This window comes from Lissotriton helveticus, chromosome 1_1, assembly GCF_964261635.1.
Source record: "Lissotriton helveticus chromosome 1_1, aLisHel1.1, whole genome shotgun sequence".
Classification (NCBI taxonomy): Eukaryota; Metazoa; Chordata; class Amphibia; order Caudata; family Salamandridae; genus Lissotriton; species Lissotriton helveticus.
This window is the reverse complement of record NC_136057.1, coordinates 1,464,927,754-1,464,949,866: the sequence shown is the minus strand read 5'-3', so window position 1 is coordinate 1,464,949,866 and position 22,113 is coordinate 1,464,927,754. Positions and strand designations below refer to the sequence as shown.

The 22,113-nt window shown below is 47.7% G+C and overlaps 1 protein-coding gene across 6 annotated transcripts in view; it reads left to right on the top strand.

The window, feature by feature from the left end:
* The window catches only part of NABP2 (nucleic acid binding protein 2), a 99,910-nt gene extending 80,015 nt beyond the window's left edge, over positions 1-19,895 (top strand). For 4 of the 6 annotated variants that reach the window (XM_078686218.1, XM_078686215.1, XM_078686214.1 and 1 more), the window contains 3 exons: positions 14,870-14,951; positions 15,369-15,438; positions 18,282-19,895. In XM_078686218.1, coding sequence (XP_078542344.1) covers positions 14,870-14,951; positions 15,369-15,438; positions 18,282-18,463 — 334 coding nt within the window. In that variant the 3' untranslated portion in view covers positions 18,464-19,895. Of the gene's footprint in view, positions 1-14,869; positions 14,952-15,368; positions 15,550-18,281 lie in introns of all 6 variants that reach the window. The other 2 variants (XR_013610399.1, XR_013610398.1) reach the window with 2 other exon arrangements.
* The last annotated feature ends 2,218 nt before the right edge of the window (positions 19,896-22,113 follow it).

Below are 22,113 nucleotides of genomic sequence, written 5' to 3'. Positions count from 1 at the left end.
TGTGGTGACCAATGTCCCATCTTTGGCTCTAATATCTATGTCCAGGAATGGGAGCTGTTGATTACTAGCTGTGCTGGTAAACCTAAGATATGGGTCCCTTCCGTTGAGCCAGGACATGAATCTGTCTAAGTCAATCTGGGATCCCTGCCAGATGACTAAAATGTCATCTATGTATCTGTGCCAGTTCAAGATGTGGTGGCTGAAGGGGTTGGTGTCAGTGGCAATATGGGTGCGTTCAAAGTTGTGTACATACAATCCTGCCACGGTAGGGGCGAAGACGCTGCCCATAGAAGTTCCGTTCGTTTGCAAAAAGAAAGTACCTTCATATTCAAAGTAATTCTCTTTGAGAGCCAGGGTTGCACATGCTAGTATGAAGTCCCTCGGAGTCTGATAAGGCCAGGGGGATTCCTGTAGAATATCATGGAGGACAGCCAAAGTCGCGTCCTGGGGGAGACTGGTGTACAGGCTCTCCACATCTAGCCCTACCAAAAGTTGTGTGTCTGTGTTGAACTCCATGTTATTGATTACCTGTAGGAGGTGTTTGGTATCTTTTATATAGGTTGGTGTTCCTTGCACTAGGGGATTCAAGAAGAAATCACAGTACCGTGATAGTGGTTCCAACAGGGAGTTTATGCCTGACACGATAGGTCTGCCTGGAGGGGGGGTCTTTCCCTTGTGGACCTTGGGTACCGTGTAAAAGTAGGGGGTTCTGATGTGTGCAGGACATAAGTAGTCAGCTTCCTGTTTGGAGATGTGTTCGACATCAGCAGCCCTCTTGACTAAGGCATGGATTGTTGTCCGTAGTCCTTCTGTGGGGTCATGGTCTAGTTGACGGTAGTTCCTATTGTCACTCAGTAATCTGCGACACTCTGCGTCGTAGTCAGTTTTGTCCTGTAAGACAATGCCTCCTCCCTTGTCCGCTGGTTTTATGACAATAGCGGGGTTGTTTTGTAGGCGTTGTATGGTTTTCCTATCTTCCCAGGATAAATTGTTGAAGCCGTTGGTGGAGCTGAGTTTCTCTATGTCATTGTATACCGCTTGTTCAAATGTTGTGATTTCTGAGGGGATGGTGGAAGGTGGCGGGACAAATGTAGATTTGATTCTGAGACCCGTGATATTGGGGTTATCGTTGGGTTGATCAGTTTCGAGGGATGGTTTCTCAAAGTAAGATTTCAGTTTTAGTTTTCTGAAAAATGGCGCCAATTCCACATGTAATTTAAATTTGTCGAGTCTGGTGGTGGGGACAAACGACAGGCCTTTCTCCAGGACTGTCAGTTCTTTATTGGACAAGGGGGTGCTTGATAGGTTGAATACCAATGATGGTTGGTCAGTAAGCCTTAGTGCTTGCTGGGTCCCGGTGTTGCCTCTTTCGCCTTCTGGCGTGTGTTCGAACTCACCGGATTCTCTTCTTCTGCCCAATGGACTTGCGGTTGTGGTTGGTATGTTCTTCTTCTGCCCCGTGCTCTTCGGCCCTGTCCTAAAAAAGGAATCTGCGGTATTTGGTTGCCTGCAAATAGGGGCATTGGTCCTGGTGGGTACATTGGTGGGAAGCCGTAGTATGAGTTTGGTTATCTGGGCATGATAACTTGTGGCCATAAATTGTAAGGTGAAAATAATGTAGATGTGAACATAACATCAAGTTTCAATGAATTTTTCACAACTAACAAGAGAGTTGTAAACATAATTGTGATTATGCACTAATAATACAATTCAATGTGACTGAAACCACAGTTGGTGTTGTTTTCATTTTTTGAATTCCACAAGTAAATTGTTTAATGTGACTATTCAGTAACCCAAAAGGGTAGTAGCTACAGTGCGCAGAGGGCAAGCTGTTTAGCTTGTTTCTTTCATGTTCAGTTTTTCCTGACGCAGCATGGGCATTGCGTCCTCCTCTGCAGCACGCTTAGAGAACAGGACAAGGTAGCAATCAATCATTGTAAAAATTGGAGTGCCTCTCCCATTACTAATTTTTACTACCGTCAACTAGACCATGACCCCACAGAAGGACTACGGACAACAATCCATGCCTTAGTCAAGAGGGCTGCTGATGCCGAACACATCTCCAAACAGGAAGCTGACTACTTATGTCCTGCACACATCAGAACCCCCTACTTTTACACGGTACCCAAGGTCCACAAGGGCAAGACCCCCCCTCCAGGCAGACCTATCGTGTCAGGCATAAACTCCCTGTTGGAACCACTATCACGGTACTGTGATTTCTTCTTGAATCCCCTAGTGCAAGGAACACCAACCTATATAAAAGATACCAAACACTTCCTACAGGTAATCAATAACATGGAGTTCAACACAGACACACAACTTTTGGTAGGGCTAGAAGTGGAGAGCCTGTACACCAGTCTCCCCCAGGACGCGACTTTGGCTGTCCTCCATGATATTCTATAGGAATCCCCCTGGCCTTATCAGACTCCGAGGGACTTCATACTAGCATGTGCAACCCTGGCTCTCAAAGAGAATTACTTTGAATATGAAGGTACTTTCTTTTTGCAAACAAACGGAACTTCTATGGGCAGCGTCTTCGCCCCGAGCGTGGCAGGATTGTATGTACACAACTTTGAACGCACCCATATTGCCACTGACACCAACCCCTTCAGCCACCACATCTTGAACTGGCACAGGTACATAGATGACATTTTAGTCAACTGGCAGGGATCCCAGATTGACTTAGACAGATTCATGTCCTGGCTCAACGGAAGGGACCCATATCTTAGGTTTACCAGCACAGCTAGTAATCAACAGCTCCCATTCCTGGACATAGATATTAGAGCCAAAGATGGGACATTGGTCACCACAACCTATTACAAACCCACTGCAAGGAACTCATTGCTCCATTTCACGAGCTTTCACCCCCGCCCACTCAGAGAGAACCTGCCATATGGCCAGTTTCTTCGTATACGTAGAAATGGTACCAGTATCACAGATTACAAACAACAATCTGCGAGCTTGGCCACCAAACTGGAAAATCGTGGCTACCCAAAAGCCATCATTCGCAAAACTCAGAAACGGGCCAGAAATCAAAACCGTGATGCCTTACTGGACAATGTTATCAAAGAGGACAAAGAACAACCCATCACCTGTGTCACCACCTACAACTCAGCGTCCAACGAGATAGCAAAGATCGTCAAAAAACATTGGAGAATAATCAACTCTGGACAGAGGATGTGGGACACCCCGAGATTTGCATATAAACGATGCAACAATCTTAAAGACCAATTGGTCAGCACCAGACCCAGACCACCACAAAAACAACCAGCGAACACTGTCCTGAATGCATGGGGCTTACCTAAGGTCACGGGACATTACCCCTGCAATGACTGCAGCGTGTGCCACCTAACGACACACACAAAGACACTGGACCTGGAGCCCAACAAAACCTGGACCCAACGCAATTACACCAACTGTAACTCACGCAATGTGGTATACCTCCTCACATGCACATGTGGCCTCCGATATGTGGGGATGACGACACGCAAAGTCAAGACCAGAATAACGGAGCATCGCAGTACCATCAGATGCAAGAAAAATATCAGCAGATTGACCAATCACTTCATCAACCACTGCCACACACCCAATGACCTCAGCTGGACGGTCATTGAGCAAATTCCAGAGAGCACATTTGACAACGACAAAAAACTACTCAGTAAAGAACAGCGATGGATATATCGCCTTTCTACGGCAACCCAAGGCCTCAATGACGCCATCCCTTGGAATTCTTTGACATGCCTATGACTATAAAGAGCATATCAACATTTATCTCCTAGTAGAAGTCCCCCTTTGTAAAATATCTCTTCGAGATAGAGCCCCACAGTTCTTATTACTGGTATAACGGTGCACCCATGATCATTTTATTAACATCTAGTACTCTAACAGAATACTTCATACACATGTGCCAAGGAAACACCCTTGGCAACTGTTTAGCGCATTAACAAAATGCATTGCGCTATTTAGCCCCAGCAGTGGACAACTATAAGTATAAAACCAAGGGTCCCGCTCCCGTGCAGGCGCATTGACAGGCCCACACGCGCTTCCTTCAACGCGCATGCGCAGAGCAGAGACCTACGCCCGCGCATGCGCAGTGTCACCAGTCACAACACGCATGCGCAAACGCGACTCGTGTACAACAGAAAGCAGCCGAGCGCCCGCGTTAGCACCATGACTCAACAGTTTGAGTCTGTCTACCCTGTCCTCCCTCACACAGATGCTAGCAATCAACCAATTACCTATGGTATAAAACGCTTGGCGATACCGGCCACTCTGCACCGGTATGCGAAGGAGGCACAACAGGTCCAGAGCGGATCCTAACCAGAAAAGCTGTGAGTATAGCTGAACAACCATCACGACCACGGGTAAGCGCTACCTTCTCTCCCTTACAGGTCTCCTAACCATAGTGGCCAAATACCTTTGTTCTTTACAGGGTCAACCCCCTGCCTCTTCACAACCATGAAGCACAATGCTGCTTAAACTAGCGTAAGCAACAACCTTGCGTCTTTTCTTCACAGATATGCACTATGGTTGTTATTACCGTGTTTTAGCCACTCCACTCCCGAACTACAAGTGCGAACTTCACCTTAATGGTACCACCAATACCATTACACCAATAGCCGCCTATAGCCTGCACAATTACCGCTATGAAGCCGGCTTTCAGATGTAAACAATGCAGTACATTGAATTGACTCTTCCTTTCCCCCTGTATGTTTTGTCTTTGTCCTTTCTGTTACATGTACAGGTGTTTAGAGAAGGGAATCCCCCCTCTAACACATAGATAAACACTTTAGGGCGTGTATACACATAGTCTGAATAACACACCCACTAGTTTAAATCACATACACTTTATTTTATTTAGTCCTGAAGAAAGCCAGCTTATTTATAAGGCACTGGCTGAAACATGTTGACTTACCATGGATGTAGGAGGTCGTAACTTGCCACCAACATCCCACAGCCTTATTTTTAACCGCTGACGGTGGCCCAGGTATTAAAGTCTAATTCACCCACGGGTACTGGGACCATCGCCAAGCTGTTTTAACGTCACATTCACAACATCCATCACCGCACACTCAGCGACATACCAGCTCCGCTGTAATCAGGCGTCGAAGCACACCCGGGACACGCTAGGTGTCACTGGGTGGGCCCGATGATGAAGCATGCCACCAACTAGGTTGGTGGGTGAGGGCTTCATGAGCATACCAACCAGATGCTCTCATGACAAAACATACCTGAGTCATTACCCCCCTTTTTCTATTCCTAAATGCATAAGCTAGTCTTCTTTTGATTAACATTATATAAACCCCGGGGATAGGGACTAGCTTTCTGGTCCTCTCTCTCTCTCTTGATACGTAGTTATGCCCTTATCTATACATGTCACATCTTTCTGTGCAGTTATGAGGGGGTAGGAAGTGGGGGGGGGGGGGGTCAGGAAAAGGGAAAACCAAAAAGGGGCCTGCGGTAGTGATGCCAAAGCGTAAGGCGTCCTGCTCCCAGGACTCTTATCTCATACTGTGTTGCACCCTGCTAGACCTGTGTTATACCCGCAAAACCAAACCCAGCTGCTCACTCTACCCACCGAATACCACAACACTTGCCTGAAACCGTGGCTCTTTGACAGAGCCACGGCCGATTCGTCCGGCACGCCCTCGCGTTGGCCGTCCCGGCTCCGACCTCCACTCGCCTCCTCTTTCCTCTGGCAGAAACTTCATTTCCTGCGTCTGCGTCCTCTCTGCTCCCGACATCCTCTCTGGCATCCGTCACCTCGCTCTCTCCTCGGGTTGCTCCGTCTCCGCTCCCGGCCTCCTCTCTGCCGTCCGTCGCCTCTCCTTCTCTCATGGTGCGCCCACCTCCTTGCACCAGTGGGTCACTCTGGGCTTCTTCCTCTGGGGTTGATAACCCCGGTTCACCCCTTTGACCCGGAAGTACTGGTCCCACCGCTGACAAGGCAACCAGCAAGCAGGGATTTTTTGTGCCCCTGGGGCTCCTGCCATAAGCCCCCGAGGCCTCGATGTCACAGCGACCCACTAACTCCGTAACAACATCATTGTGGCAGCCTTCATAAATTATGAAAATTCTTGCGGACAATTGACATGACTCCCCTTTCAGACATTCTTCAACTTCAATTTTGCAGGATCTAATATTGAATTGCCTGAAGATAGGTACAAGCCGGTAACGTCTGGGGTGGGACAGAAAGTAGCATAGGCAGAGGATACGGGAGAGAGTCTTCTTCGTGGGGTGACAACCCCTGCATAAAACATCCTGACCACCTGTTAACCGGCCATTTTTGTACGCTTTCAGTGGAATCGGGCCAAGTTTTGTCTTAACTTGAAGTTTAGATGGGCAAGATAAATATGTTGGAAAAGTTCACTATTAAATGAGCTTTCATTTTTGAGCGTTGGGGTTAAGAATCACCTTGACCTGACATAAGCCTGGCTTGTTTTATCAGTACTTTTTATAATTGTTTTTCAGTAATAAGGCAGCTTGAATATGCTCTTTGGCTACTAGCCGATTAATCGCCGCCTAGTAAAAATTGTGCATTTCTGAAGAGTTATCTTGAATAATACCCCACAGAAGCTGCTTGATTTACCCATGCTTAGCTGATGGTAGCTTGGCGCAAAGAGAAAGAAAACATGGATACAGAACATAATCTTGATGAACCAATTTGAACTCAAGGCAAATCTGGGCCTGGCCCCTACAAGCAGGTAGCTGAAATAAACGTCTTTAGCACTGGCATTGCACCAGTTCCAACCAGCTTTATAGGCGATTTTTGTAGACAAACGAGCCATACGTGAGGGTGGGCATAAGTGTGCAGTCAATAACTTTGCAAATGGCAGAGAGAGCCGGGCCCAAAAGATATTTAATGAGGCGTTGAAAGGCAAAAATATAAGCATTTGCTGTTGTAGCCAGTGCCTCAATTTGCACAGATGGAAGTCTTTTGAATTTCTGGCCGTTAATTAACCAAGCCCCGTGTTTGATGTTCCTTTTTAGGTCTCACCTGTGCCAGCGCGCATGCGCTGCTCTGCGAGACTTTTTGTAAGGGGGCTTCAAAATCTGACCACACTCTTGTGCGTGTGGTTTGTTTTTGGTCAGAGGCTATTGGCCTTTGTGTGCGTCTTTCTAAGAAAGAGAGCACGCAATTGGGCAAAGGCAGGTGCATGTCCCGCTTTTGGTCCACCCACGGCCTATTGCTTGTGGTTACCCGCACAGGCACCATAAGTTCTGAATTATCAAGCCTAGACACGGGCGCAATAATTGAAAACAGATCACTCGCTGTGGCACATGCGCACCACTCGCGTGCTTGTTAACCCTGCAGCAGAGTTGTGAATTTCTCTTGGCAGCTGAATGCGTCCAGCGCCACTTTAAATATATTGGGTTTCGGTGAATGTGGCACGCGCTCTGTCAGTGAGTGAGGAATCAGACACTTTGTTGGATTGAAGAGGGGTCTGCGGGGTCACGGTGGGCCGCCTGCAACGAACATGGTGATTCCAGCAATGTCCTGTTCTCCGCAGAGGCCCCAATTCCAGCTTCCTGACAGGGCTTCTGCGTTCAATGGAAGCACCCTGCCTCCAGGATGTCACGGAGGTCAAGTGACACCAAGTATTTGCTGTGATCACTAGGGTCCCCAGGCACCTTTGTTCCTCGTGTTATAGTTGACCTCTTGGGTGAGGGAGCTGGTTTAAGACACTCTGGTGTGGACGGTTAGGCAGGTCACTTGGGGGACACATGCTTAGTTACAAAAGAGCCATTGAAGTTGAAATAGAAACCTTGTCAGACCTCAGACGGCGGTGGTGGGAAATGGAACAGGCCAGTCTCGGGCAGTTAATGCTGGGCGATGAACTGGAGCCGTGCAGTGACGTAACGTTACTTCAGGCCCCCCCTGAACAGTACATGGAGGAGCCCCCTCTCCTGTTAAGTCATGAGCTCACAGGCCTGGGTACTGTACTGCTGGGGCTCTGCGGGGGCCTATGTTACACCACTGGAGCCGTAGACCTATTAGAGGGCGGGAGAAAGGAAGCGAGGCTGTTGGCCTGCCAGCTGTGGCACATCATCTTCCAGTTTCAGCCCCTTGCCTCTTGGCGCTTCCGGTGTTCGCTGCCTAAATTCCGTGTTGCCTTCCCATGGCTGACGCTCAAGACAACTGTGAATTTTCTCAGTTTATGAGTACGGGAATGAGGAATGCCCATGAGCCTCTTGGGCATCCCTCATTCTTTTTAGCTTGTTGCCTTGTTCTTACAAATTTTCTCTCCTACTCTTATTGGCTGTAAATAATTGTGATTGTTGAAGCACAAGAGCTGATTACACAGCTGCATTTTTACTTCATCATTTGTCCGAGCTCAGACACTGGATGCATAACATAACGTGGATAAGGGAGGTTTGGCCGTTGTGACTGTTTTCTAACTACGGGGAGAGAAGTTGGCCTAACGGCTATGGCGGTCGAACTCGAATCTGGGGAACTGGGTTCGAGTCTTGGCAATGAAGCTGACCATCCTGTGATTCTGGGCAAATCACTTTCTCCCTGTGCCTAACAAAACAAGCATTGGCATAGCCAATAGGTCTCGCCTTTAGGACCTTATAAATGTTTAGCCATGCAACACTTGATGTTGTTGCACCAAGGATATTGTGCTGAATAACTAAACACTTATAAGGTCCTAAAGGCGAGACCTATTGGCTATGCCAATGCTTGTTCAAAAAGCTAGAATCTTGGTTTTTAGGTCTTGCCTGAGTCAGCGCGCATGCGTACGTGTGGTCTGATTTTTGTCACAGGCTATTGGCCTTTGCGTGCGTCTTTCTAGGAAAGACAGCACGCAATTGGGCAAAGGCGGGTACATGTCCCGCCTTTGCTCCGCCCACGGCCTAATGCTTGCGGTTACCCGCACAGGCAGCATCTGTTTTGAATTATCGTGCGAAGACACGGGCGCGATAATTGAAAACAGATCACTCGCTGTGGCGCACGCGCACCACTCGCGTGCTTTTAGGACGTCTGTGGCCCTGTTTGTTGTGCAGCATCTACAAAAAGGTGAGTCCTATTTGCATTGCTGATGCGGGCGCACCACTCGTTTTCATATTTCTGGAATGTCTGGAGGAGTTGGAGAAACCAGCGCCAATAACCGGAAGAGCAGCAAGTCCGTGAGGTGAGCTGCTGGTGGTGTGTGCTGTGTTTGGCTGCAGTGTTCATCATCTGGAGTGTCGGTGTGAGGTTCCATGTCAGGCTTTTCGGCCAACAACATGATGCATTATAGGATTTGTAGTTTTGCTTTTAACGTTGCAGGAGCTCAAAATCCATTTGCCTCTTGGTTTTTCTCACTTCTCCCTGCATATCAGTTGTTAGCAGCTTCATCACTGACAAACTGTGTGACTTTGGGCTTTGTTCTGGCCCTCTCGCTCACGTACCCAAGTACAGCTGTTAGCAGCAGGTGGAGTTAGCAGCTGTGCTCGTTCATTAGTTCACTGTCACAATCTTGGTCATAGGTCAGGAACTGTCGATAGATAGGTTAGCAACCAGTTTTGCCATTCCTTCGTGTCTCTACTTTTATATGTGCGCAAAACGTAACATGAAATGTGAGGTGTTTGTTAGCAGTGTTCGCTCAGTTTAGACACTTTGCCCTCTGCTTTGTGTGTCTTTTCATTGTACTGTCTCTCTGGGTTCATGTCAGCAGAGTCACCCAGGTACCAGCACTCCTGGGTGTCTGCGCCGCTCCAGTTTCTGTGACGATGATTCCTTTCCCAGTGTCTCAGACCCTTGTGTCCAGCTCTCTCCCCCAGTGTCTCGGACTTCCTTGTGTCCAGCTCTCTCTCCTAGTGTCCAAAACTCCCTTCTGTCCAGCTCTGTCTCCTAGTGTCCCAAACTCCCTTCTGTCCGTCTCTCTCCCCCAGTGTCTGAGACTCCCTTCTGTCCGTCTCTCCCCCCCAGTGTCTGAGACTCCCTTCTGTCCGGCTCTCTGTCCTAGTGTCTGAGACTCCCTTCTGTCCGGCTCTCTGTCCTAGTGTCTGAGACTCCCTTCTGTCTGGCTCTCTGTCCCAGTGTGTGATACTCCCTTCTGTCTGTCTCTCTCCCCCAGTGTCTCAGACTCCCTTCTGTCCTTCTCTCTCCCACAGTGTTTGAGACTCCCTTCTGCCCGTCTCTCTCCTCCAGTGTCTCAGACTCCCTTCTGTCCGGCTCTCTCCCCCAGTGTCTGAGACTCCCTTCTGTCCATCTCCCTCCCCCAGTGTCTGAGACTCCCTTCTGTCCGTCTCTCTCCCCCAGTGTCTCAGACTTCCTTCTATCCGTCTCTCTTCCCCAGTGTCTCAGACTTCCTTCTGTCCGTCTCTCTCCCCCAGTGTCTCAGACTTCCTTCTATCCGTCTCTCTTCCCCAGTGTCTGAGACTCCCTTCTGCCCGTCTCTCTCCCCCAGTGTCTCAGACTCCCTTCTGTCCGGCTCTCTGTCCCAGTGTGTGAGACTCCCTTCTGTCCGTCTCCCTCCCCCAGTGTCTCAGACTTCCTTCTATCCATCTCTCTTCCCCAGTGTCTGAGACTCCCTTCTGTCCGTCTCTCTCCCCCAGTGTCTGAGACTCCCTTCTGTCCGTCTCTCTCCCCCAGTGTCTCAGACTTCCTTCTATCCGTCTCTCTTCCCCAGTGTCTCAGACTTCCTTCTATCCGTCTCTCTTCCCCAGTGTCTCAGACTCCCTTCTGTCCGGCTCTCTGTCCCAGTGTGTGAGACTCCCTTCTGTCCGTCTCCCTCCCCCAGTGTCTGAGACTCCCTTCTATCCGTCTCTCTTCCCCAGTGTCTGAGACTCCCTTCTGTCCGTCTCTCTTCCCCAGTGTCTGAGACTCCCTTCTGTCCGTCTCTCTCCCCCAGTGTCTGAGACTCCCTTCTGTCCGTCTCTCTCCCCCAGTGTCTGAGACTCCCTTCTGCCCGTCTCTCTCCCCCAGTGTCTGAGACTCCCTTCTGTCCGGCTCTCTGTCCTAGTGTCTGAGACTCCCTTCTGTCCGTCTCCCTCCCCCAGTGTCTGAGACTCCCTTCTATCCGTCTCTCTTCCCCAGTGTCTGAGACTCCCTTCTGTCCGTCTCTCTTCCCCAGTGTCTGAGACTCCCTTCTGTCCGTCTCTCTCCCCCAGTGTCTGAGACTCCCTTCTGTCCGTCTCTCTCCCCCAGTGTCTCAGACTTCCTTCTATCCGTCTCTCTTCCCCAGTGTCTGAGACTCCCTTCTGCCCGTCTCTCTCCCCCAGTGTCTGAGACTCCCTTCTGTCCGTCTCTCTCCCCCAGTGTCTGAGACTCCCTTCTGTCCGTCTCTCTCCCCCAGTGTCTCAGACTTCCTTCTATCCGGCTCTCTGTCCCAGTGTGTGAGACTCCCTTCTGTCCGTCTCTCTTCCCCAGTGTCTGAGACTCCCTTCTGTCCGTCTCTCTTCCCCAGTGTCTGAGACTCCCTTCTGTCCGTCTCTCTCCCCCAGTGTCTGAGACTCCCTTCTGTCCGTCTCTCTCCCCCAGTGTCTCAGACTTCCTTCTATCCGTCTCTCTTCCCCAGTGTCTGAGACTCCCTTCTGCCCGTCTCTCTCCCCCAGTGTCTGAGACTCCCTTCTGTCCGTCTCTCTCCCCCAGTGTCTGAGACTCCCTTCTGTCCGTCTCTCTCCCCCAGTGTCTCAGACTTCCTTCTATCCGTCTCTCTTCCCCAGTGTCTGAGACTCCCTCCTGTCCGGCTCTCTGTCCCAGTGTGTGAGACTCCCTTCTGTCCGTCTCTCTCCCCCAGTGTCTGAGACTCCCTTCTGTCCGTCTCTCTCCCCCAGTGTCTCAGACTTCCTTCTATCCGTCTCTCTTCCCCAGTGTCTGAGACTCCCTTCTGTCCGTCTCTCTTCCCCAGTGTCTGAGACTCCCTTCTGTCCGTCTCTCTCCCCCAGTGTCTCAGACTTCCTTCTATCCGTCTCTCTTCCCCAGTGTCTGAGACTCCCTTCTGTCCGTCTCTCTCCCCCAGTGTCTCAGACTTCCTTCTATCCGTCTCTCTTCCCCAGTGTCTGAGACTCCCTTCTGTCCATCTCCCTCCCCCAGTGTCTGAGACTCCCTTCTGTCCGTCTCTCTCCCCCAGTGTCTCAGACTTCCTTCTATCCGTCTCTCTTCCCCAGTGTCTGAGACTCCCTTCTGTCCGTCTCTCTCCCCCAGTGTCTCAGACTTCCTTCTGTCTGGCTCTCTCCCCCAGTGTCTGAGACTCCCTTCTGTCCATCTCCCTCCCCCAGTGTCTGAGACTCCCTTCTGTCCGTCTCTCTCCCCCAGTGTCTGAGACTCCCTTCTGTCCGTCTCTCTTCCCCAGTGTCTGAGACTCCCTTCTGTCCGTCTCTCTTCCCCAGTGTCTGAGACTCCCTTCTGTCCGTCTCTCTCCCCCAGTGTCTGAGACTCCCTTCTGTCCGTCTCTCTCCCCCAGTGTCTCAGACTTCCTTCTATCTGGCTCTCTCCTCCAGTGTCTGAGACTCCCTTCTGTCCGTCTCTCTCCCCCAGTGTCTGAGACTCCCTTCTGTCCGTCTCTCTCCCCCAGTGTCTGAGACTCCCTTCTGTCCGTCTCTCTCCCCCAGTGTCTCAGACTTCCTTCTATCTGGCTCTCTCCTCCAGTGTCTGGGACTCCCTTCTGTCCATTTCTCTCCCAGTGTCTAAGACTCCCTTGTGTCCGGCTCTCTCTCCCAGTGTCTGAGACTCCCTTGTGTCCAGCTCTGTCTCTGTGTCCCAGACTCCCTTGTGTACGGCACGCATTCTTCCAGCGCTTATTTTGTTCATGTCTCAGTTCTGAGTCTTCCTTCCTTTTTCCCTTCAAACCAGCGAGATGGCTTTAAAAAAGAACGGGCCAGGTCTTTGCTCTCCTCGGCAGGTTGGGGGCTGCTTTAGAAGTTATTTTAAGCCTGGTAGGAGAGCACATTTAATAATGAACTGGGTACTATGGTTCTGTCCGGCTGTAGGGCAGCGCACTGTTCTCGGCCTGTTGATAGCTGCTGTTCATTGTAGAAATGGTGAGATGTGATCAGCTTTTACCAAACATGCATAAATCCGGTTTCTCTCCGCAGCCTGGAAATGGCCCTTTGTTGTAGCTGGAGCCATCTTTGTCTGTTTTTTGTTTTTTTTTAGACCTGCACTGATTTGTGCTGCATGGCTAAACACTTATAAGGTCCCAAGGCGAGACCTATTGGCTATGCCAATGCTTGTTGCTTTATTGATGTTGAAGTTATTCATTTTGCATCTGCCAAGCTGGTCAAGGATCTCTTTGGCTTTAAACTGCCCTTTACACATGGCAGTGGCCGATATAAAGCACTGCACTCAAAGTCAAAATATGCTTTATTCGATGTTTGTAAAAATATAAAATCATAAAAGCCACAGTTAAAAGCACTGCACTCACTTCGCCTGGCTCAAGTGCAGGCTGGTAGAAAAGGATGGTAGAGTGGCCTCACACACCTCCCACCTCCACGGCAAAGTCCTCAATGTGCTCCTAGGTAAAATACTTGTTCGCTCCTGCAACTGACTTCCTTCAACTTCCTTCTGCTGTCAACCGATGTTTTGGCAGACCTCGAGCGGGGATTGGGGAAAGCAGACCGACAAAGCGGCGATGTAAGCGGCGGTATGGAGAGTGGAGAATGGAGTGATATGGAACGAGTAAGGCGGTGTGGGTGCAAGCCACAGCAGCTACTAAGCTGGCTGTTTCTGCACCCCTACAGCACTCAGCCAGGCTCATAGTGTCTGAACCGCTGCTGTCCTTTGTGCCTGGTGGTCTATAAAAAAAACCTGCGCTACCGGCTGCATACCCGGTCGCTATGCAGCTGCCGCTGCAAGGCTTTCACCTGCTTCTCACTCTGCTTTCTTCCTCCTCACTCACCTGACCGCCTGCCGCCGCAACCATTGCAGCCCAATTCTAAATAGCGCTTCTCCTCTGGCTGCCTCCAATCCCAGCTGCCTGACCTTTTCACACCTTGGTTTCCAGTGTGAACTAGGTGTGTGCAAAATGGGAGTAATTTGCTTTTGCGTAATTATATGAAAGTACAGACAAATTATTCAGAATGTAAATCTGTTACTTCTTGCTGTATTTAAGCACGAATTGCCTCCTTGCGACAATTTTTGTCGCAAGGATGCATTGACACAGCACCGTGACCAACAGCCACGCGCAACCGGTTTTTCAGATGCATTTGCAGTAAACTTTAACATCACATTGCCCCATTCTGCAGTTGGCACATAATTACGCGAAGTGGCGTAATGTTGAAATTTTAGGAATTTCTCGTAAGAAGCGTAATGAAAAATTTCCAAAATTACATGAATTACACTGGAGCAATCTAAATTTTGTCCAGGCCTAGTCTGAACCTGCTGCAGGTTGGATGCAGCGTTCCTTTGGACCACTTATTAGGGGGTCTGTGTCGATATCTCCTCTAACCTATTTGACATCCTCAGAAGGCAGGCCTCGGATTCTAGTTATCTTCACCCCTTGTGTGGAACAGTCATTGCATTGGTTGTGCCTTGCAACAAAGTGGGCCCTGAGATTGTGTGCAAGGCTGGCAAAACTTGTTTTAGATTTACACATAATTTAAGGACAGAAACACACGTTGAAAGGTGCTGGCACCCACCAAACAATCTGTGTGAACGTTTACATGTTGTGGTCTGCCCCTGTGCCATAGATGCTTGGGTGGGAATTGACAGGAAGGGGGTTCTGTACAGGAGGTACTGCATGAATATTCTGGGGAGACAATAAGAGAACCATTGCCAGACATTAAATGAGAAGAGTCTTTTACTTCCCAAGTTTGCCCTGTGTTTGATTTTGTACTGCATAACTAGGGCAGTAGCTGCTTTCTGTCGTCTTCCTGCTACAGTTCTTATTCCCCATCACCACAAATATTCAGGCTCATGTGGTGCTCTGAATTTCCTTTCCAGATTCTGCATGCTGTACTCCGAGGTGCCAAACTTCAGTGAGCCCAACCCAGAATATGCGAATCAGCAGAATCAAAATAAATCGGTGAGCAGTGGCCTAGAAAATCGAGGAATGATTGCGGGTGGGGCAGTGCTGGAACAGAATGGGCATTGAATCGAAGTAGTATTGAATAGTGTGTGTGCAGGACAGCAAAAGAGGTTATCTGTACACACAGCGGGTGACTAGTGCAGGACTGCACGGTAGGATTTTCATGAAGCTGGACTGGAAGCTACTGGAACCAAATAGGAGGATGGCTGCAAGCAGTCATTGTTTTGGGTGGTAAACCAGTGGAGAGGATAGAGGATCATACGATGTGTAAGTGTTGGGGGATGGCACACACTGGGTGCAGAAATTGCAAGGCTCAAAAGGTTTGGAAGAGAGTACTGGGGCATAAGCTAGATACATTGGTGATCATGTTGCTGTCTTTTCTGATTTCTTTTTTTTTCTTCTCAACCCCCCAAGGGCCCATCACAGAACGAGGGAGCGACGTCCAGTGCCAGTGCAGCTAGTGCCAGCTCGTCAGCACCTCCAGGTACAGAGCTTTTTCTACCACTGCCCGCCTTAACCCCTACCGTCATCAGCTGACGAAGAGAAGCAGTTACCCTCCCTACAGCAACTGCCGTTGCGCCAAGCTGTGCCTCAGGTGAAATGCTACAATTGGCACTTGCTGCTCTGATCCCCATTCCAGAGTGTGCGGGGAGAAAGGGTTTCTGTTAAGACTGATGCAGGCCTTTACGCTGCACTGGACACATGAGTCGGATAATTCCTGCGCGTGGCTGCCTTTGGCCTGGTCATGTGTGAATTTTATATTGTTTGCATTAGATCCTGAAAGTTTTCAGCTTGAGTGGAGTGATCGTCACTAAAAGGTTCTTAATTTAAAAAAAAAAGTGATGGAGGAAAATGCTGAATTAATATGATCCACTTAGCTTTCGAAATGTCGTCTTGCAAACAAGTCATTTAATTGCAGATTGACTTTTTCTAAACCTGTTTACCACGACCCAAGTGGTAAGTAAAGTATTTTGCAAGTGACAAATTCCCTTTGAAGTTCCAGAATTTTGCTAGAGCATTTGAGGGTACACTGTCGATTTCTGGTCTTTTTTTGTGTGTCTGTTTCTGAGCCCAGATAAGAAATCCAATCATCTTGGAAATGCAACGTTCAGAGTTATCATTTCTGTATAATTTTATTAATTATGTATTTATATAGGCAATAATTGTCTTTCTCGAAAATAACATAATTAAAACGTTTTGCATGGATGACTTGCTTTAAACACGCTTAATAAATAAGCCAGGTCTACTGCCTTTATAATAACTTCTCATAGTAAACAGGCCAGAACGATGACCTCTGGCATAACATTTCCCCGCGCACCAATCAAGCCTATAGATGTTATCATTGGGTTGTCACCATAAACAACTCGGGCCAACTGAGTCGAGTGTAAGCTTTGCACAAGATGACCATTAGGCATAGAGCCATGAAATTGCAAATGCAAAATACTATCTCACCTAACTGGGCGTAACAAGGCTTCTCACAGTACAAGTCTTCTATCCCTTGTTCGGGTGAATAACAAATAAAAATTTGAGGTAAGAAAAACCTGCCCACAGTTTTTAGCACAGAGTAATCCCAGCCTATCCTTTAAAAGCCTATTGTCTTTAAGACATACTTTTTGCAATTAGTAGGTCAGGCCTACTGCCATTTCATAATGTTTCATAAAAAAACAGATCAACCCTATGAAATCTGGAATGACTTTTCCCAATGAACGGATTAACCCTTTACCATTGGCTTTACAACTTACCCTATACTGGCCTATTTAAGCACACACACTGGCAACCATCATGCATAAAGTAATACAATTACAAATATGTAGAAAAATACAGCTTGCAAAACAACATAAAATGCTTCTTAATGGGGACTAACTAGAATCATCACAGTGAAAACCTCTGTGGTTTGTGCAGAGAAGGTGGCCAACGCCAACATCCTTACCAAATACAGTAAACTGTGAGATTACATGTAACACAATACCTGTCTGTAACAGTGCAATGACAACCAACTGTTAAATGTTTACTTGCTTTGACAAATACTTTCACAATTAAGACTCACTGCCTTTGGCATAATGTTCCATAAAGAGCAGACCGGATCTTTGACACTGGACATAAAGTAGACCTATAGGTTGTCACCATAACTACAGTTTTGAGCAGAGGTATTCCACAAGCCAACCACCAGACACAGTGCTAAAATAAGAAAGGTATACAAAATTACAGTGACTAAGCAATATACTATCACTCTGAGGGCCTAACAAGGATTATAACAGAGCAAACGGTCTATATCCACTGCCTACTATGGCAATTGGTGAAATTCCATGTAACAAAATAGCTGTCTGTATGCTTTAGTATGGAGTAATAAAAAACTACATTTAAATGCCTATTGACTTTAACATATGCTTTTCACAATACATATGTCAGGCCTAGTGCCTTTCTAATAACAAACATATCAGCATATTAGCCATGATCATTGGCCTGCCAACATATTCAACTCAGTCCTGCTGTAGTGAGTATAAGAATTACCCACAAGACAAAAAGTGCAATACAAGCAGTTTTTGTAGAGGAAGCACACAAATTTGGTCCAATCATATCTTGTACTGAGGTGAACCATCATGTAGGTGGAGCCTAAGCCCCTAGCTCAGTAGGACTCTCAAATTGTTTTTATTGATCAAATAAGGTCAGGTGACACAGCACTGAGCCAGACCTAAAAATCCATGTACATTAGTGTAGCTCACACAAACCTCCACTCTGAGGTCTAAATTAATAATGAAATGGGTGTATGCTGGGGCTGCAACACATTCCTCATCACTGCCCTCTTCCCAGCTGTGCTGCAACCAGCGAAAAACAAACATTGGAAGTTCAGGTTCAGGCAGCCATACTGCTCCTGGCTCGGGGAACTGGATAAATAAACCCAGCTTCATGGAGGGGAAGCATTTTTAACATGTACTCCTGGCTATCATTATGTGATTAGAGTCAAACAAAGCCCCTCCCTCTCTGTGGTACTCCTGAAAGCTCTCTTGTAGGTTGATTATATTACGTCTGGCGGCAGCTGTGCTGCCAAGCTAGACCTAAAACTGTTCCTACTTTGAACAAAGATATAAGAGCATGAAAAAAAGGGTTTCTCGGAAACCGTCACTAAATAAAGTTTCAATAGAGCTATGTTTTCTATATATTCGGGCTTAATTCATTATAATTCTGTTCTTTCATACTTTCACAAGATGGAGAATGTGAGTTTTAAAGGACTTAGCTTGGTTTAATTACATCTCATTTAGAGGTACCTCGGTGATTAGTCGTTTGTTAGCACCATTTGCTTGATTGTATTTATCCTTTTATCCTCAGCTACAAGTAACCAGAATGGAAATGGAGTAAGCCTTACTGGCCCTGGTGGCCCTGCGCAAGGCTCCAACCCACCTGGCGGCAGGATCACGCGCAGCCAACCGAACAATTCACCCACTGGAAGTGCCTCGACCACGAACCCACTCAGCAACGGCAAGGAGACACGCAGGACCAGCAAGCGATAGAGGCTTCCCCCCCGACGACAGGTGGCCATTACTCCATCACCTCTCTCACTTCGGCACTGAGCCCTGGAGCACCCCTGAGATTTCTACATGAGGTCCTAAAATGAGGATCCGGGAAGCTGGGGGTCATTTAGGAGTGAGTTTCATGTGGGAGTGCTGAATGGTTTGAAGAGGCCAGAACCACTATCAGCTGACATTGCCAACTGAGCAGACTTTAAAACGCTTTCAGGTTTTGGGACGGGTTGCGAGTTGTGCTGGGGGGCAGAATGGGTTTGGGGTTCTGTCACGTCCCACCTCAATCTGTGGTCCAGTAAAGGATGGGAGGCCTCAGGGTTACGAAGAACTGATCTCTTGTGCCACAGGAAACTTTGATAAGCTCTGGTATACCTTGAACATGTGTTTACCCTGCATGGTCTACAGCTTGGCACAAAGTGTGTCAGAGAGGTCTTATCAACATGATACAATGTCATGCATATATGTGGATTTTTTTTAACTATGTGAGACAAGCTGTCTATACTAATTGGGAAGGGGATGCTATATCAAGGTCTGGCAAATTCTCGCTGCCAATCATTGCCTGGCCATACATTGTGCCTTCAAGAGGTTCACTTTCATAAGTCTATGCTGCTACATCCACCCCTTCATAGAATCTCCCATAATCCTCTGCTGCTATTGACCATTTGAGATCCCACAATCATCTACTATGTTCTCGAGAATCATGGAAATGGCCATAACCTCTGCTGCCATAGTGCACCCCATAGATTCTCTCTGTTCTGTTGCCCTTTAAATAGACCTGAATGAAGATTCCCCTACTTAGGTCCTTGGAATTCGCTCTCTGGTGGGTTTACCGCTAGGGGTTTTCAGTTTTGATGCCCGTTCAGTAAGTTACCCATCGTTTGACATGGTAAAAGCATTGGGAGAATATTTCATGCTCTGCACAAAGTCTTTTTTGTTAAAAATCAAAGAAGACCCAGTGTTGCATTGAACGTACGTACTAAAGCTTGTGGGCTGAGTTGGCAAAATGAGGAAGAGGGACAAACGAAAGTAGGAGCAGGGACTGCATAGATTTTTAATACTAAGTAATACGGCCTTGACAAAAATTCAATTTGCTTTCTGTACCCTAATATAGATAGTATGCGTATAGCTGGTGCCTTTTGTGAGAGAAGCTGTGAGCACTCAGAAAGGAATCCTCAGCAACTACATGGAGGAATAAGAAATTGGCGATGGAGTGTGTTAGGGCATTCTGTTCCTTTCTTCTTTCTCCCTTCAAATAATCATTCAGTGCCACAGGAGTCTATAGTTGGCGCATGGCAAAAATAATGTTCGTACTGATTTTATTGAACATATTTGTATGTGTTCGTTTTTTAAGTTTTGGATGGGGTGGGGCACAGGAATGTCTAGTACATGATTTTGTGAATAAAACCTTTGCCCCTCCCTCTCTTGGTGTCCATTATTGGTTGTCCCTAGGTCCAAAAAGGGAAGAGAGACTTCTAAACCACAGACTGAAGGTCTCTTAATCAGATATTTCCAGTGCTACTTCTGAGGTTCCGTGAATCCTGAACCCGTTTCATAAAAAGTCATGGTTTCGTTACGAATTTGGTATTAGCGGACCGTAACCAGTTAGTACGGCAAGCATGAGTGTTTTCGTTACACCAATGGATTCACTACATATTTAGGGATTCGTTCTGAACCCTTGGGTTCCATTTTGTATACGGCAGCCATTTTGTGGTTGCCCTCACATAGGCCGATGATTTCGGCCGAACGAGTCTTTAGCACACGTACACTTTAGCTGACTTCCGAATGACCCGAGCGAACGACCCTCTTGCCTGAAGCCAAACTTGCTAGACCAGTTCCTTTCCCAGTAGCTGATCGAGATTGAGGATCAAGGCACAGAAGATCATAAACCCTTTATTGCACACAACTATGTCTTATCTTACTCACACCTGTCTCTGCTTCTTACTCCTCTGGCTGTTTACGATGGGGAGGTGCCTGATTTTATGGTGGGTTTCGATCGACCTGTCTGATGAAGAAGGTTGGGTTCGACCAATGATCGAACGTGGGCTGGGCAACTGAAAAGTGGGTTTTACCGTCATGCGATACCTCTGATCTGGAAGCATGTGATTGGACAGTTTGTAAATGTAAAGTATTTGTCTGGAATGTGATTTTTGGCATAAAAAGGATGGCTTGCTTTGTAAAAATTGAGCGGTCTCCTGAGAACTCATCCGTGTTGACTTCTAGGACTTCTGTTACTGGCTGCAGCCAATAAATTCGATTGTTGACGTCACCAAGAAGATTCCGTGTCTCTGTGTGTCGAAGACAGGTGAACTCGGAGACTTTGGGCGTGTCCCCTGACGCCGCCGGGTCTTAAATAACCCGGTTCTTCATTTGGGGCCCAACGTGGGGCGACTTCAGCGGTACCGGTCCAAGCCTGAAGATCGTGAGAAGCTTCGTGTGGAAATTCTGGAGGAAGGCCTGCCACTTCATCGACCCCTGTATGTCGTCGTGGTCCGAAAGTCTTTGCTGCGAGGTTTCCCGCTTTCTGACGGCTACGAGGGACTGCTGCCCTGACTGTCGCCCTGTTTTGGAGCCTTTGATGATTTGTAGAGCGAGACGATAGACGGATCTTCTGGCGACGTCATCGATACTTCAGTTAAGTATTAGTGGAGCGTCTCCCAGTCCTTAGTTTTGTTTTTGGGTATCCCTTGGGATCTTTGATTTGGAACTCGTTGATCTTTGATTTGGGACTTGCAAGCTCCAAAGCCGAGGGACTTGTGTATTCACGAGACTATCGTATTCGATATTCCCTTGAAGTTTGAAGCTAGACTAGAGAGCGAAGATGCCTGGTCTTAGCAGACTTGGAAGAATATTTAGTTGTGGTCGTAATAGGGATTCCCGATTGGAGGACTCTTGTCCGGTTCCTCCGATTGGAACTCCAACCTATGAACTCTATGTGAAACATGGCGTGGGCCCCATCACGTATAACGAAGTATGGATTAGGTACACAAGAAAGGACGGTGTCCTTAAATGGCCCCAATATGGTAGTTTTGACACAGAAGTTTTAGATAATGTAGAAGTTAGACTTTTTAAGAAGAAAGCCCGGCCGGCGATGTTTGACTCTTTCCGCCTATGGCGAAAGGAAGCCAAACAGAAAGAAATTAAATTAGCGAAGAAGAATAAAAGAGAAAAGGGTATCTCGATAATGCAAGCTGCTATACAGTTTAAAGATAATGAAGAACAAGCGAGTGAGCAGTTGCACAGGCAATGTAAAATGGCGATCGATAAATGCTACCCAGTTTTGCTGCCTCTTCAGCAAGATGCGATGAAGGATCTTGTGAAAGATCCTTTGATGTCGCATTTGTTGAATTCGCCACCCCCTTATGCTCAAAATGCTACAGCACCTCCGCAACCTTTAGTTGCGTAACCTCCGGGTGTTTTGCCTCTTGCTGTTGCACAACCGCCAGCTCCTCTTCAATCAATCAATCAATCAATCAATCAATCAATCATGCCATTTGTATAGCGCACTACTCACCCGGGAGGGTCTCAAGGCGCTTGGGGGGAGGGGTATGCTACTGCTCGAACAGCCAGGTCTTGAGTTGTTTCCTGAAGGCGAGATGGTCCTGGGTCAGCCGAAGGTGGATGGGGAGGGAGTTCCAAGT